General features: G+C 48.6%; 1 protein-coding gene across 1 annotated transcript in view; it reads left to right on the top strand.

Annotated features, from left to right (window-relative positions):
- RNF213 (ring finger protein 213) overlaps positions 1-16232 on the top strand; it is a 46618-nt gene that overhangs the window by 4019 nt on the left and 26367 nt on the right. Inside the window, exons 5-26 of the mRNA XM_062624407.1 lie at positions 392-550; positions 833-1026; positions 1257-1537; positions 2616-2884; positions 3930-4118; positions 4508-4706; positions 5358-5413; positions 5820-5973; positions 6476-6628; positions 7245-7343; positions 7922-8044; positions 8438-8618; positions 9217-9390; positions 9638-9796; positions 10076-10653; positions 10914-11079; positions 11684-11901; positions 12430-12570; positions 12662-12823; positions 13235-14375; positions 15400-15593; positions 15978-16130. Coding sequence (XP_062480391.1) covers positions 392-550; positions 833-1026; positions 1257-1537; positions 2616-2884; positions 3930-4118; positions 4508-4706; positions 5358-5413; positions 5820-5973; positions 6476-6628; positions 7245-7343; positions 7922-8044; positions 8438-8618; positions 9217-9390; positions 9638-9796; positions 10076-10653; positions 10914-11079; positions 11684-11901; positions 12430-12570; positions 12662-12823; positions 13235-14375; positions 15400-15593; positions 15978-16130 — 5143 coding nt within the window. The remainder of the gene's footprint in view (positions 1-391; positions 551-832; positions 1027-1256; positions 1538-2615; positions 2885-3929; positions 4119-4507; positions 4707-5357; positions 5414-5819; positions 5974-6475; positions 6629-7244; positions 7344-7921; positions 8045-8437; positions 8619-9216; positions 9391-9637; positions 9797-10075; positions 10654-10913; positions 11080-11683; positions 11902-12429; positions 12571-12661; positions 12824-13234; positions 14376-15399; positions 15594-15977; positions 16131-16232) is intronic.

The following is a 16232-nucleotide window of genomic DNA, read 5'->3' as shown; positions in this document are numbered from 1 at the left end:
TTCACACCTGTAACTCTGTGGATTAATGGGGTGAGGAACTGTTTTCATTAGTATAACCTGTTTTGTTTAATGTGTATGAGCTGAAAGAGGGAACAAAGTGCAGTCATTTCAGGTAATTCTGCTGGGTCAGGTATTTCTGCTGGCTTACCAGTGCAGGGGCCCAGATGCACATGGTCAGAGCATTTCACGGGACTCATTTCTTCCTTTTTGCACTAGGCTTTATGCTAGGCCTGCCACATAGCATCAGTTGGAGTGAATTGCTGACAGAGCTTCTGAGTCCCGCATCTGTTAAGCTGTGGCTCAAATCTTACTTGTTATACTGCTTTGTGCAATTTGAAAGAAAAGTAAATGTTAAAATTCTTTCTATTTTCCTTCTAATTTGTTCTTTTAGTTCTGTGAGCAGAAATGATGGTGTCACGGTGTATTTCCATGCAATATTATCCAGAGACTTCAAACTAAACCCTGACACCCATAAAGTATTCATCAGGGCTGAAGGCATTTCTCCTTATGCAGACTGGAGTGACAACATCTGTGAGCTGAACTGCACCAAGTAAGTACCCTCTTGAGTCACGCAGAGGCGCAGGAGAGTTTTGGCTCTGGAGAACAGGATGCAATGTGGTACCTCCTTTAATACAACACACAGTAGCTGCATGTGCATAGGTGGGTTTTGCCCCAAAGAGCTTTCATGGTGAACTATTTTAAAACTTTAAAACTTTATTTTAAAACTTTTAAAACTTTAAAACATCATGAAAGAATAATCACCGTTCCTATGAAAAATGAGAGAAGCATGGGAAAGGCTGCCATGTCCTTGGCAGTGTTTCCTGTTCCGCAGGTACCTGGGAGTGCATGGATACCTCATTGAAGGCACCGTAACTCTTGCAAAAGAAAACGTGAATAAATCAATTCCTTACAAGTACTGGGTTGGCTGTGGAGAAGGGGAGTACGAGTTTATTTACAAGCGCTCCGTCGGAAATCACCACGTGAATCGCCACTTGCTGATAAGAAGCAAGTTGCTCAGCAATGGAGGTGAGCTGCCCTGCCTGCATCTGCACCTCGGGGTGATCCATGGGGCCTTTTGTGGTGGGAAGGTCTCCAGCTTACGTGGGCTAGCACTGTTACGAGAGCACTGGCTGAAGGTGGACACTTAACGGGTCAGTGGGGGTATCTCTGTGGACAGCTGAGAGCGAGGCATGGGCAAATGTGTGTGTGCTCCTCAGATGATTGCTTCCCGGTGCTCTTTGTGTTCCTCATTCCAGAATGGCATCAGTATGATGATATTGTGTGTGCAAAGCCGTCTGTAATGAAAAACCTCTGGCATATGCTTTCTCGCAACGGATACAAGGATGTGGTGGAAGGAAAGAAAATAGCTGCAAATATTATGTTAGAAAGTATCTTCAGCATTCTTGGAACCTGGAGTTCCAGCAACCTGAGAAGCTTTATCTTCCAGCTGAGACAGTTTTATGTCGTTACAAGTGACCCATGGGTATTTGATGGTGAGGGAATGCCATGGGTGGAGTTAAACTTTGGCCAAGAGCAGGTAATCTTTTCTTTTAGCAGGTACCAGAAAACAGGCGTTGGGTTTCTAACCACAGGATTTCAGTTTTGCTGTTGACTGTGCTGGGTTAGTTTTGCTTTTGCTGTCAGAAGGTTCAGGAGGGACAGAACGGGTGGGGATCCTTTGGGGTGACGGCCATGAACCTCAGTCACACCTTTGCAGTGAGGTGGGGTTCTGAAGGTCCCGTGTTGGGCAGCAGCAGAGCTGTGATGTGGTGACTTCTTAAGTGGGTTTTCTGTCTGGATATTGATTTCCTAAGCCTGGCCCTGCAGTTTTGCTGTCACTAACTTACCTGCACTTCTTGTTGTCTCCAAACCTGCCTTTTCTTGCGGCAGGCTCCTCCTGGCCCAGTTTTAAGCAGCATAATTATGAACTATGGCAGAAATGCCACCTTATTATTTTTTTTTAAGGTCTTCAAACCTCATTTCTAGCTCTTAACAGCCTTTCTCCTCCTGGTGACAAGGGAGAGGCCACAAGATGGCATAACTGCCTGGCTCAGCAGAGGCAGCGGGTGTTCCGTGTCACTGCTGGTTTGTGGAAGGATGATTTTGGTGTCACCAAGCACCACAGTACTATGGGCCCCCGGGTGTGCTTTCAGAGTAGCTTCTGGGGGCTGTGGATAAGGACAGAAATCTCTCTCCCTTTAATGACTCCCAGTGAAGCTGGAGTCTACCGGGAGGGTGCAGTCACGGGACAGAGACCTGAGGCACTGTGGGGTGTCTCAGCAAACTGGTTCCCCTCCCAAGGGCTGCCCCGGTCCCTTGATGCTCCTCAGCTCTGCTGGGCACGGGAAGGTGCAGCAGTAGCTGAGTGGTGGGAGCTGGTAGCACAGCGAAGGGCACCAAGCCCTCGCAGGTGCTGCAGTCCTGTGCCTGATGCTCTGGTGGTGGTCAGTACCGTGTGTGCTTAGGTCCTGGTACCACCACGGTGCCAGAGGGAGTACAGGGCTAGAGTGTCCGTGCTGTAGCTGGCAGAAGAAAATGGCTTCAGAAAAAAAAAAGACTTATTGGGGGTCTGATGCTGCGGTTGGTTTGTAACTTCCCTTTTTGCTTTATCCTAGGTGAATGAGCTGCTGCTAAAATACATGAGGGAAATTGCTCGTCCTTTCCTTGCACCTGAAGATGCAACAGCATCGCAGGTGGATATAGTAATAAAAAATAAAGTAGCTCTGGGGCTCACCATTCTCACAGTAGTCAAAATACTTGAGCTTCCAGCATTTAAGAGCGATCTGGCTAACCTGTGTAGCCTCCTGTGCTTGGATAATGCACCACAACAAGCCGTACAGGATGAGATTCGCAGTATCGGGAAGGCTTTTCCAGGGCCTGCTGGGTATGTATGTTACTGGAGCACTTACAGGGTACCCAGCTGGGCTGGTTTTGCTGCAAGTGGAGCACGCTGGGATAGAACAATGAGAAATTCAGTTCTCCAGTGTCAGCGAATGAGAGAAACCCCACAGGTTTTTGAAGGTGTCTTTGGAGGTCTCTGTTCCAACCTCTTGCTCAGAGCAGGGCTAGTGGGCAGGCAAGGTCCCAGGCGAGTTCTGAAGAGCTCCAGGGGTGAACATTGCACCCCTGCCTCTGGAGCCCTCTTACAGTCACAGACCTTCCGGGATGTGAAAACTCTTTTCCTTTTGTCCACATGGGCTTTCCCTTATTTAACTTGTCACCGTTGTCAGAGTAGTACCTTGGGTGACAAGTGTTGTCTTTTCTTATACATAAAAATCTAAGTTACCCTTTCCTGTCAAGCCATTTCTCGCTCCTCACCTGTTTGCTATTCATACAAACTCCAGTGAGCAGGATCATCATGTATTTACTCCTTTAAAATTGAATGCACTGTTTGGGTGGTTCTTGTCTCCTCTGATGTGCACCATTACATGTGAACTTTGCTGACTTTTTCCTCAGTGCTGCTTCTTAGGCTGTTACCACACTGCTTATCTGGCACTCAGATGTGTAGTTCTTCACCTGCACTGCTGCAGGTATTACATTTCCTTTTGGAGGCTTTGTGGTGCTTCAGCCCAACCAAGGAAGCTGAGAGTTGCCCCTTGGATGCTGGGCTCTGCACATCAGTGTCGCCCAGTCCCCAAGTGAGCTGGGGGTTCATGTGGAAACTGTAGCTGCAGTATTGGCACTTCTTAGGGCTGTGTTAGTGGAGTTTGTGCAAAGAGATTCAGGTAGGTTTGCAGCTTTGAGCCTTATACTTCCACTGTGTGTACCCTTCAATGAAGGGAAGATTGAGCTAAAATAATTGCTAAAAGTTACTGAAGGTACATAGCGAGATTGAGATGTGGCCTTCCCCTCCCACCCCGTGGCATCCCTGCATCCTGTAAAAAGCTGTTCTTTCACTGCCTGTCTTTGCTTTGGTATTTTTCTTTTAGTTGGAAGTTGTGGCTGACAAACTTGTGCCAGAGGTGCATAGAGGAGCAAGTGGACCACTGGGTGTGGGTTCTTCCTCTTCTGCATTTCTTTGGTACCCCTTTGCAGCGTGACCACTTGCTGATGGAAGAAGATGCCTGGGCAGGGCTGGAAGGGATTCCATTTGCTGAAACAAGGAAGAGGCAAGATCCGTGAGTCTTCCAGGATTATTACTTACATCCATTGTCCTGCCACTGCAGTTGGTGGTGATCATCTTAATCTCTCTTTTTTCTTTCTTCTTTTTATAAAATGAGAACCGTGGCATGGTGGTGGTGGCTATTTGGGGTACATGAACACAGGCATTGATTGCTTAGAGGTTATGGTGTATAGCAAAGCTGTGCAGTATATAACCTTTCAAACACAAGGGCTTCTGCTTGCTAGTTTGGCATTGCTTCTGTGATTGTGGGTCTTGGGGTCTTCTACTGATCTTCAGCTGTAAATTGAAAAAGCACAGGAGTGAGAACGAGTCCTCTGGGGCTGAATGAGCTCTTAGGCTTTTGCGCCTTGAAAACTTGAAGGTTTTGATTTGTCTTTCCTTAAGGAGGACGCTACTACAGCTAATGAAAGCAAAGAGCTACTTGCTGAGATTAGATAAGACTCTGGTCAAATCCTGGATCTGTGTGCTGCCCCTGGAGAGCCTGGCTGAATTTATAGAAGACTTCCCCAGTGACTTGTTGTGCATTCTTCAAGGTGTTTCTTACAGATTAGAGAACACTGACCGTTTGTGGGCCACTTCTCAGGTTTGTCTTTCAGTAGCTTTCCCCAGCTAAGGATAAAGGCTGAAACTGGGCTGTACCGTGGCTGTCACGGAAGGGAATGTGCTTGGTAACAGGTCAGGGCACAAAGAGCTTAAATTTGGCTGAAAGCAAAAATAGTTGCTCTGAATTATTCTTGGGAGAATCCGAAGAGGCGATGAGGGGTTGTCTCGGTAGCAGAGAGTGTTGGCGTGGGTGAGAGAAGGATCTGCTTCTCTGGATTTGCTCTTAGTCACTGATGGCAAATATCTTAATCCTGAGCTCCTCCAATGGCTGCTTGAAACTGCCTTGCACAACCTCTGGGGTTGGTCACGGTGCTGCTGGTTTGAGAGACTTCCCTGCCTGTGGCAAAACCGCTTTGTGTGTGAGGACAGCACTCTACACTGCACGTAATGATCAGTTTAAACCCCCAGACTGGAAGAAGTGCAGGCTTTGTTAGTACAAATGATAACCACCTCTGTGGTGACCCTGGCAGCCAGCAGGTAATTTCAGCAATTTCATAGTGTACTTCTAAAAGCATTGGAGAAGGCACCTGAAAATAGGAAATTCCCTCATTCACAGCATCCCCGTAACTAATGAGAAACTGCTCGCTAAAATCCCTTCCACAGCTGAACATCCCTGTCTTTCTATTCTTAGGCTGTAGAGAACCTTCTAATGACAGTGCTGCGTACCTTGGATGAGAAACAGGCCAGGTAACTGAAGGGCAAGCTGTGAGAGCGGTGTCCTTTTCACTTACACCCTGCCTGCGGGGTGCTGGTACGCTTGTAGTGTGAGCGCGTGCACTGAGCCCTGTGTGAGTGGAAGATTCCTGGGTTTCTGGCTCTGTCAGAGAGCAGCATGTTTTAAATCCACCTGAGGAGGGTGATGGTTGCCCCACTGCACTGAACTTGGAGGTGGCTTTTACTTCTCCTTTGAGCAGAGAGGTTGTGAATGCTCCATCCCTGGTGGTGTTCAAGACCAGGTTGGGCGAAGCCTTGGGTGATATGGTGTAGTGTGAGGTGTCCCTGCCCTTGGCAGGGGGGTTGGAACTGGATGATCTTAAGGTCCTTTCCAACCCAAACTGTTCTGTGATTCTCCCTCTTCATTCCTGTCCTGCAGGGCTCTGGAAGCTCACTCCTGGCAGTCCTGCCTGACCTGTTGCCTCAAGCTGCACAAGAAGATCTGCATGTACATGAAGTGGGGGGAGTTGTTCATGTGTCCTGTCACTTCTGCCATGGTGCTTTCAAAGGTTGCCGGACTTCAGCCCACAGCAGTGAGTACCAAGGAACCATTCAGGGCTTGATAGGAGCAAGACAGGTTGAAGTATTACAGCAGTGGTACGAGAGGCTGGGTTTAGATCATGGCCATTCTCAATTTGGAATCCTTGATACTCTCAGTGAACCAAGATTGTGGTCCTTTCAAGTGGATGTGAAATCACTTCATGATTTTGATTCTTGCTGGAATCAGGTCCCACGCCTCAGCTGCCTGTCAGGGGGTTCTTTTACCTGGGTTTTTTACCCTTAAACACAGGTTGTCTTTACTCCCTGGAGTAAGTGATCTTAAGCACAAGCTATTTGTAAGCGTTGTGTTTTTCCAGCCTCCCTCTCTCTTTTACTCAAATAGAGGTGGGTCTCTGCTGGGCGTGTTTGTGCTTTGGATGCAGTTGGGCCTTCTCTTTTAGGAGTACTTAAATCCCTTGTACGTTGCTGTCCTGCTTGAACTGTTCTTACAGTACTTTATTTCGGTACTCGCCCCTTCCTTTGTATGTGTGGCAGGTTCCAGGAGGTGCTGTGCAGGAAGCTCCAATGGTGGAAGTATTCACTGAAGCTCTGCGAGAGACTCGAACCTGGTTCAGAAATGCTTTAAAAGACAAGTTAGTGAAAGAACACTCGGAGTATATGGTGTTCTCTTTTCATTGGGAACTTCAGGTTTGTCATCTTATTATAATATGGTGTTTTACTATAGCTTAACCGTGTAGTCTTGAGTCTAATGGCTCTTGGGTGGGAAGTGTGGCTGCTGTGGCTGGGTAAGGAACGAGATGGGGACAGGCAGTAAGGACTACAGGCTGTGAAGCTGCATTGTTTTAAACACTCTTGGGTTGGAAAGCAAAGGGCTTTACCGGTGCTGCTGAGCTCACTTTATTTCTCCTTTTAATCTGTTGTTCCAAGAGGCATTCTGGGGTGAGGAGCTGCCCCTTATTGGTGTGTAGCTGGAGTTGTTGTCCTGCTCATGCTGTACGTCCTACTGGCTTCCAGCAGGTGAAGTGCAGAGCAGATCCTTATGGCCTGGCTTGCTCTGCTCCCAGCCCTTCCTGGGACAGTTTCCAGCATCAAGGTGGAAATGGTTCACCCAAGTGCCTCCTTTAGCAGCTGGGGCATTATGACCCTGGGCTTTAAAGATACCTTTTGCAGCTTTGGGAGTGCTCCTTTTCTTCTGGGCAGGCTGAGGAGCATGGGGCCTCTCCTCAGCACAGTTCTCATTTCCTTATTTGAATGTTAAATCTAAGCACTTAGTGGTTTGGGTTTGTTCGCTTCTCACCTGCAGGCCTGGGATGCATTTGTGAGGATCAGCTTTCCAGACGAGCACTTCACTGTGAAGTGGAAGACAACTTTACTTGAGGATCTGAAGAGAAGAATTCAGGAGGTAGGGGGGGACTGCAGGCAGGCACTGCATGCTGGTGGGCCACATCCAGAGCAGAGAGACAGTCTTCTGCTGTGCACAGAGAATAGCTTCTAGAGCCTGAATGGGCACGTGAAAACACTGTAGCTTTGGTCATAACAGTGCCATTGCTGTTGTAAACTGTGCTCTGGAGGCTTAAAAATTGGATGTGAAAATGTCCAGCTACCACCTGTACAGTTTTAAGAAACAGTGAGTGTAAAACAAGCACCCAAGGACTTACAGAGCAAAGTTGGTGCCTGTCTCTCTTCAGTCATTCTACAGAAATGACAATTCCTGTCCAGGCTCCCAAATGCACACCCACGTGTGTAGGCTGTTTCTAAATTGAGCTTCTATATCTCCTCATCTCCTTTCTACATCAGTTGCAAAATACTTGAAGCCATTGATTTTCATGGTATAATCAGGAAACAAGTGTTTCCTGGTGGAAGCTTGGCTTGGAGAGGTGCATATTAGTTCTTTTTATTGTCTTTATAGCAGCACTCCTCTGTGCTTTCAGAAGAAACGCTTTGGAAACTTTAAGCTGACATCTCCCTTTTGCCCTGTAGGAGCCTCCAGTTAACCAAATCCTGGTCTACTGCTGTCAGTACTACCGATTTCCACAGCTTGACCCTTCTATTGACCAGTGCTTCTGTGACTGTGCCACAGAGGCTGTCACTGCAGCTTGCCAGGTAGTGTATTTTCACTCACGGTAGGAAAAGTGAGATTTCCTGTTGCATGGAGAGCCTGTTGTGCAGTACAGGGCCGTGCGTTGGGGGGGAAGGAGAGGGGTGCATTGCTGTCGTGGCTTGAGGCGCTGTGGGTTGTTTCAGTTTGTTAGACCAACAAAAAAAGCATTGATAAGAAATCAGGATGTAAGGATCCACTTATAAAGGGTCCATGAAGAGTACTTGTAATGCTCTCGCCATCCTGGCTTCTGGTGTCAGTCGTGAGCTGAGGCTTTTCTGCAGTGCCTCAGCGCTGGAGGTGTGACTTCTTGGCATCAATGTCTGACCTTGAGAGAGATGGGCCCGGTGTAAGCCAGACCGCTGATGCATTCCCCCTGCCTTTTATTCCTTGGGCAGACTCAGAGCAATCTCCTTGAGAAGATCTCGTCCTACAACTTGGACAGGTTCAGCCAGCTTGTCTCAACAATCATTGTGAAGTCGTGGCCAGTGAGGCCTGGGCAGTCCAAGGATGATTTGGATGAGATTTTGCACCATGTGCTCACGTGGCCTGACATCAAACGTGTCTTCAGCTTTAGTGGTATGTGTTAGTTGCTTTTTGGGAGCCTTATGAAAAGCTGTTCTCGGCCTCACCGCTCCCACTTCACAGAGCAGCAGATACATAAAGATTGTCCTGTTCTTGTCTTATTCCTCTTCTCAAAGCTCAAGGCATTCAGCCTGGTTTTGGAGAGCAAAGGCTAAGAGGAAGCTGGTATTCCTCTTGTGCTAATCCGCTGCAGCCACTTCAGGATTTGTACTGGACCACTGAGCCTGTAGCTCAGGTGGATTTGTGGAACATAACTTCTTCCTCTGCGGTTCTACTAAGTTCTTGCTACACAAAAATGCTGAAGTGTTGGTTGTGTGACTGGATGGAAATGGCTCCATGGGTTTTGGGTATGGGCTGTGCACGGGCAGGTTCCTGAGTTGCTCTCCTGAGGTCCTGGCTGTTTCTGCTCAGGAAGACATGAGGGGCTGGAGGGTGGTGTGATGAGTTCACAGGCTTTTGGGTAGGGATTTGAAAGGGAAGTGGAAGGACTCTAGGATTCTATGACTCTGTATCGTGGCCCTGGATGTTGGTTCTGCCTGGTGTTTGTGGAGCAGGGCTGATCTGGCTTTTGCATGCTTTGTTTCTGGAACAGGAACAAACCCAAAGCTTCTAGAAAAGCTTACAGATGAGGCAAAGAATGTGATGGCCACTGCAGACTCTGTGTTTGTGAAAGTCACCAATGACCTTCAGAGTGGGAGTATCCTTGTGAAACATCTGGAAGAGATTTTCCAGCATCAGGGACGGTTCATGTCCATCTATGAGATAAGTAAGAGCACCATTCAGTCTTGGCTTAGGGCATCATTGTGGTGATCGATGGCCTACTCGGTGATTAGTAATGCTAACTAGGAGCTTCAGCAGTTGGTAGTGCTGCCCTTTGTACGAGCTCCCAGCTCCAGCTGTGGGTGTCTGCGTTTCACTGTGTGTGTGACTCTGCAAATCCAAACCTGGATGATGGGTGCAGGGGGGGTGGGAAGCCTCTGCCTTGTGACTACAGATGAGTATTTTTCTTTCAGAGAACCAGCAGCCGTCACCTGAAGGCAAAGAACTGCTTCGGAGAGGACTGAAAGAGCTCCTGCAGAGGAGGCAAGAAGAAGTTGCACTTCTCAGAAGAGAGAAAAAAGCAATAGGAACCTTTCTGAGCATGTGTCGGAAGGTGCAGGCATCTGTGAAAGGTAGCGTTTGAGGAGCAGTTTGGAATGGCAACCTGGGAGAACATGGTTTGCTTTGACAGTGACTGGGCTTTGTAAGCAGGTTTTATTCTAAACCACAGCAGGGATGAGGAGGGGTGGGGGAAGTGTAAGCCTGGAGCGTTTGAGGGATCGAGCAAGTGCTTGTGCATCAGATGGTATTTGTAGGGTGCACATGCCCAGTAGCATCTCAGCAGATTAGATGAAGTAAGCTGAAAGCAGGCTGCACACCTGATCTGTCTCTGACCTGTCTCTCTTTTAAAGTGAATGTAGGTGAAGTGGAATTCCAACATTTGGAAGATCTTCGCTTAAAAAGACTCAACACAGTTGTGAATGTGGGAGAGACGCCCCTGCAGACCTACTACAGCTTGAGCCCCGAGCTGAAAGAATTTGCCCAGAACATGCACACTTTCAGGGGCAGCCTCATCTTCCAGCAGTTCTGGGAGGAAGCAGCCCAGGAGGCAAGAAGGGAGCGTGAAAGTTCGGGAGAGAAGGAGCATGTATTGGAGCTTGAGGATGTTTTCGGTGCTCTGATCAGCCCTTGTTTTGAGAGCTATCAAAGGCTGTGTGATGATCTCAGAGCTGGAAGCCTCACACTTTCTGCAGTTGATAAAATCTTTCAGAAATTCAGGAATGATCCGGAAGGTATCGAGAGCGAACTGAACATCATGTGTGAGCTGAGCCCTGCAGGAGACAGAGGCTGGGTCAGTCAGCGGTTTGAGCAGATCCAGCAATACTGTGAAATGCATTTAGCTTTCGATGCTGCAAAGATCATTGCCAGTGTCAAAGAGAGTTTAAACCTTTCTGGTGACTTCAGTGTCCTGGAGAACTTGCTGCACATAGTAAGTATCCACTTTGGCTCTGTACTGTCAGGGTGTTGGCTAAAAGCCTGGGTAAATCTGATCGTTCCCACAAGTCTGTCCCGTTCTGCCAACAGCCATTCCCTGTCACAAGGTGCTTATTTGAGATAAAAATGAAGTATTCAAACAAAATGCTTTGGTGTATGCCTTAGTTCGGGGCATGGTTTTCCTTTCCTGGCTGGAGAGCACGTTGTATTCCCTGTATCTAGAGCGAAGGTTTGTTTTTACTGCTTCTTTTCTAGACAGAAAAGCTTGAATCATGCAAGACACAAAAGCTGGATTCCATCAGCCCCGAGCTTATGCATGCCAAGGAACTGCTGCAGGGGATCACTGTGGACCGTCGTGGGTGCCTGGGGGAGCTGGCCCAGCAAAAGGAGTTTGTCTGCTGGGTCAGAGAAGCACTGAAAGGTGTGTGCTGCCCACCCAGCAACGGGGCAGATAGTGCTAGCAAGGATGCCAGTTTGTGTGCAGGCAGAAGGAATGCTGTATCCCTGACCCATCTGCTTTATGCCTTCACAGCTTCTGGAATTGATAGTTACAAGCATCCCTTCCAGGCTTTGCTGTGGATGTGCTATGAAGCAGTCCCTTTAAACGTGCCCACGCCACTGTAGTCTCGTGCAGCACTCAATAGCTACCCTGGCCGATAGCTGGCTTGGTCTGAAGGGTTGTAATAGCTGTAATAGTTCAGATGAGTTATTTCAGAGGACAGAGGCCACCCATTTAACAAGATGACAGGGGTCAGCTCAGTTGTCTTAAATGCAGAGGCACCCTTGGCACTGCTTCCATACTGGTTGTGAGCCTGTGGCTTGTGGCAATGCAGAAAGAAGCCAGGGCCAAGGGTATCACTAATGCAGACGAATCACCTTGGGAAGCTGCTGGTGGGATGGGCAGGGGAGGCTGCACAGGAGATGCTGGTCAAAGGCATTCTTCCTGGTTGTTCTGTAGAAGGTGGTGATGTGGAATTGCATTGAAGCTGCCTCGTTTGTTGTTCACTGTGTTTTTCTCACTTAAGGTATAAACGAGCTGAAGGTATTTGTGGACTTGGCATCCATCTCTGCTGGGGAGAATGACATGGACGTGGACCGTGTGGCTTGTTTCCATGACGCTGTGCATGGCTACTCTTCACTGCTCTATGAGCTTAGGCAAGAGTCAGGGTTTGATGACTTCATGCAGTGCTTGAAGAAGCTGTGGCGAGCCCTGGACAGTGATAAGAATCTTCCCAAGAAACTGGTGAGTTCTGCTGGAGCAGGTCCTCTCTGCATCCTCTTCTGTTTCTGCCTGCCCTGAATGGCTGGAGGATTGACTGCACAGGGCACATGGCACTCATGTGGGGAATCACAGCAGCTCTTGGGATTGGAAGAAAAGTATCTTTGTTTCTGTGGCACAAAAACTCCCTGTAGCTGCTATAGCATGGATCGCTGCAGAGCACTGCTGAGGCTTTCATGCGTGACATGGTGTGGCTTTGCTCTTTCCAGAGTTTGAGTGGTGGTGCAGAACTGTGTCCCACTCTGCAGCAAGGTGTGTTCTGTAGCAAGAGGCATTGAAGCACTGCGGGCTTGGTTCCGTTCAGTCTCCCATGGTGTTGGTGAAGAGCAGCCATGCAGAAAGCTGAGCTGTGGCCTGCGGTCATTCCTCTTTTCCTTCCCCATCCTGTAACTGTTATGCCGGCCCAAGCTGTTTGTCCCGAGCACAGATATAATCCTGGAAAGAACTGTCAAGACAGCAATTAGAGCAGTGCCATGTCTTCTCTTCCCACAGCGTGCATCAGCTCAATACTTGGGGTGGTTGAAAACGGTGAAAGAGAGCCATGGGTCTGTGGAGCTGTCATCGCTGTCACTGGCAGCCGCCATCAACAGCAGAGGAATATATGTTGTGAGAGCACCAGCTGATGGGGAAAAGGTGAGGCCTGCCCCTCCTGCAGGCAGCACCCAACCCAACCTCAGAAGTAGGCCCTCGGTGCACAGCAGCACTAATGGCTTGTTCTCTGCAGGTCTCTTTGGACAGTGTCCTGCGCTTCACCCTCCCGGGGAGCTCTGGGGATCACGAGGCATCGTGGAAATACTCCCTGGCAGAGCTCCGTGAGCTGCAGAACAAACTGATGCTCATGTCAGCAAAGGGAGAGCAAGGCTTGGAGGTGGAGAAGTTCTCTGAGGTCAGGCTTCAAACCCAGTGGGTTGCTGACGTTGAGGCTGGGGTTGGATTTTGCTGTGAATGTCAACTTTTAGGACTTCGTTTAGAGCTGAGTTGCTGGGGATGAGTGGGAGCAGGCAGAGATGTTCCTGCTTCTGGTTCCATGTGAAGGTGAAACTGAGCTGGAGGCTGGACAATGGACTGGTACCCTCATCCTCTGGGAAGGCTCCTGGCTGGGAGGGTTGCTGGGCTTTTGTAGCAAGCAGGGGGTTCCTTACTGGCTTTTAGAGAGTCTTGTTACTGTGCAAGCCTGACGTACCTGGCTTGGGACCAAAGCCTTTAGTTTCACGAGACTTTCTGTGGTGTCATGACTGGGAGTTGTGTTGGTAAATCAGCTTAGTGTGTTTTTAATCTCTCCTCTATCCTCACACAGATCTTTTTCAATGTCCAAAGACTTGCACAGGCCTTTATAGACCTTTACTCAGCTGGGAACATGCTCTTCCGCTCCTGGCTTGCCCATGTGTATTGCTCACCCCAAAATGAATCGTGTGTTCTCATGGACTTCTCTCTGGGACCGATCCCAGTGCTAGAAGCACAAGGAAATGCGGCAGCTGTGCTCCCAAGCCTCTGCAAGACAATGGAGAGCTTCCTGGAGAGCTGGAAGAGCTTCATGTATAAGAAACGATTGCAGCATTTCTACCTGAACTACTACACCACAGAGCAGCTGGTGTACTTGTGCATGGAGCTGGGGCAGGGGAAGCTCAGCCACAACGCCCTCATGATGCTTTCGTTCCTGAAACACGACTGCACTGAGGTGGATGTCCTTAGAGCCTCCATGAATGAGGTGCCTCCCAGCTCAAGGAAGGCTGTTTCTGACTTCCGAGTGATGCCGGATGGGGGGAAGGATCTGACTGCACAGCTGGAGCACCTCTGGCAGTGCTACATGGGCAACATGGGCTCCTTCCTCCCCAGCTGCCTGGACATCGACGCGCTGGGTGAGCGGCTCAAGAACCTGGCCAGCTGGGAGAGGAAGCAGGTCACACGAGACTTCCCGCAGGATGTCCTGCGCGTGGGTCAGCCCAACCTCATCGCGTGCCCTCGCTCTGAGGTGCTCACGTCTGCTCTGGCCGTTTACATGAACAGCCCCAGCCAGCCCCTTCCCACCTTCGACGAAGTTCTCCTGTGCACTCCTCACACCACTGCTGAGCAAGTGGGGCTCTTCCTCAGGAGGTGCCTCATTCCCTGCAGCGGAGGAGAGAAGATCTACACCATGCTGTATGCAGATGAGCTGAGCTATGATGTGAGCTGCAGAGCAGAGGAGCTGTTCCGGCGCCTGCAGCACTACAACAGTTCCTATCGCCTCATCATTCTGTGCAACTGCGAGAGGGAGCACAGCTACATCCCTTCTGTCTTCAGCCAGTACAAAGTGCCCTTGATACCCCAGAGGCAGCTGCCTGAAATCCAGCAATACCTTCAGCACCACTACAGAGTCACTCAGCCCTCGGTCTCGGCTGCTTCTGTGTTCAAGGACAACATGTGTGTTGGGATCGTGTCCTCCAAAAGAGCTGGTGTGGGTAAGGTGTCACATGTGAAGTGGGGTCCCTTGGGTGTTGAAAACCAGAGTAGTGTTCACCTTGCCAGGTTTTGTGTCCAAGTCGTAAGCATCTAGTGAAGAAGAGTGATTCCGACCGTAGTCAGTGGAGTGAGGTGGAAGCTGTAAGGACAGCTCGTCTTGTCCTGAGATAAGCATCTCTAGAGATGGTTCATCTTGTTAATCTGACCTCTGTCTCCTACTACTGACTTACATAATTAACACAAACTAGAGAGCTAATGCTGGGGAAGATTAATCTGACCTCCTGAGGTTAAAATATGCCTGTGGGAAAATGTATGTGAGATGGGGCAAGGACTGTAAAAGCCTGCCTACTCTTGCGTGGGAATGGATCTTTGGCTGTCTCTTACTGCAGAAACTAGAGGGCATTAAGCAGAACTACTCAGCAGGATGAAAAGCAAACAGAAGAAGGTGGTTCTTCAAACAGTGCTCAGTTAAATTGTGGAACCCAAAGCTTTACACAGGCTTAAAAAGTGATTAGGTGTAGTCACTAGAGAGATGTCCATCAGGGGTGATTAAACACAGAGATGCATCTCTGACATCGGAGCTCCTGAGCTGCAAATCACTGAGGAAACACTGGGAAAGCTGCTGACAGCTGAGCTCTTGCCCTGTTCCTTTGCTGCTGTTGCTGTGGGAGGTGGGCAGCCCAGGCACTGCTTTGGCTCCCCAACATTTTGACTTTAGAAACAACCGTGTAATCGAATAGGTTCAATCCAAATAAAGAGGGAAGCCTTCCTCGGGTGACCTGAGCAAAACCAAGCCGGGTGGGTAATGAGAGCCTTCAGTAGCCAAAAGCAGGAACGGCTTTGATTCCAGGCTGTCGCTGCTTTAACTGGATTTAGGCTTTCTTTTTCTGCAGTGCCTTCCTTGAAGGTTCAGAGGTTTCAAGGATAGGGTACTTAAACGTTTGACTTTTTTCCGTTATGACTTTAGTATGATGTAGTCAATGTTGAGGGCTGTAATTCTTGTGGTGTTTTTGATGATAACAGGGAAGTCTCTGTATGTGAAGAGGCTACATGAGAGACTGCAAGAAGAGCAGCCTGACTGTACAAAACTTCTGAAAACCATCAGACTCATTGAGCCAGAAGTGGATGAAGACAAAGTGCTAAAATCTCTTCTGCCTTTTCTGAAGAGAAAACATCAGACAAAGCCCATGATATTCCACTTCGATATCACCTCTTCAGTAAGTACATCCCTCCCACACTGACCTGTCCTACAAATTCTGGATGAATCCTTGCAGAATTTGTTTCTTTAAAGCTTTCATTTCAGTAAGCCATTTCACTAGGATCTGTTTTGTGATTCTTGTGTAAGTAACATAAAGAACCCTTTACCATCAGTGTGGTTCAGCTCTGGAACAGGTTGCCCAGAGAAGCTGTGGAGTCTCCAACCTTGGCAATGTTAAAAACCTGACCTGACATGGTCTTGGGCAACTTGCTCTGGCTGAGCCTGTCCTTGGGGTTGGACAAGATGATCTCCAGAGCTCCCTTCCATCCCCAACTGCCCTCCGATTCTGTGAACTTTTGATTAAATACAAAGGGAATGCCCTTGTGTTGTCTTTTTGTGATAGGTGCGAAGTGGAATTCCAGAGTTTCTCTTCAAGCTGTTGGTTTTGCAGTACCTGACAGATGCCAATGGAAACATGTGGCTACGACAGAAGTGCCATTTGTATATCATTGAAATCCTGGAGGTATCACCAGTGCCAAAGAAAGCAGCAAGACACGTATGTATACAGCAGTAGCTGATTTCTTTGAATCTCTCAGTCACTTCGCACATGTTTGTACACAGCTGCACATGAGTTACAGAGATTGACTGTAAATGTAGC

This window comes from Pezoporus occidentalis, unplaced genomic scaffold (genome assembly GCF_034315485.1).
Source record: "Pezoporus occidentalis ecotype Australia unplaced genomic scaffold, CSIRO_AGI_Poc_V1 ctg266, whole genome shotgun sequence".
In the NCBI taxonomy this organism is placed as follows: domain Eukaryota; kingdom Metazoa; phylum Chordata; class Aves; order Psittaciformes; family Psittacidae; genus Pezoporus; species Pezoporus occidentalis.
This window is presented reverse-complemented; position numbering and strand designations above follow the sequence as displayed.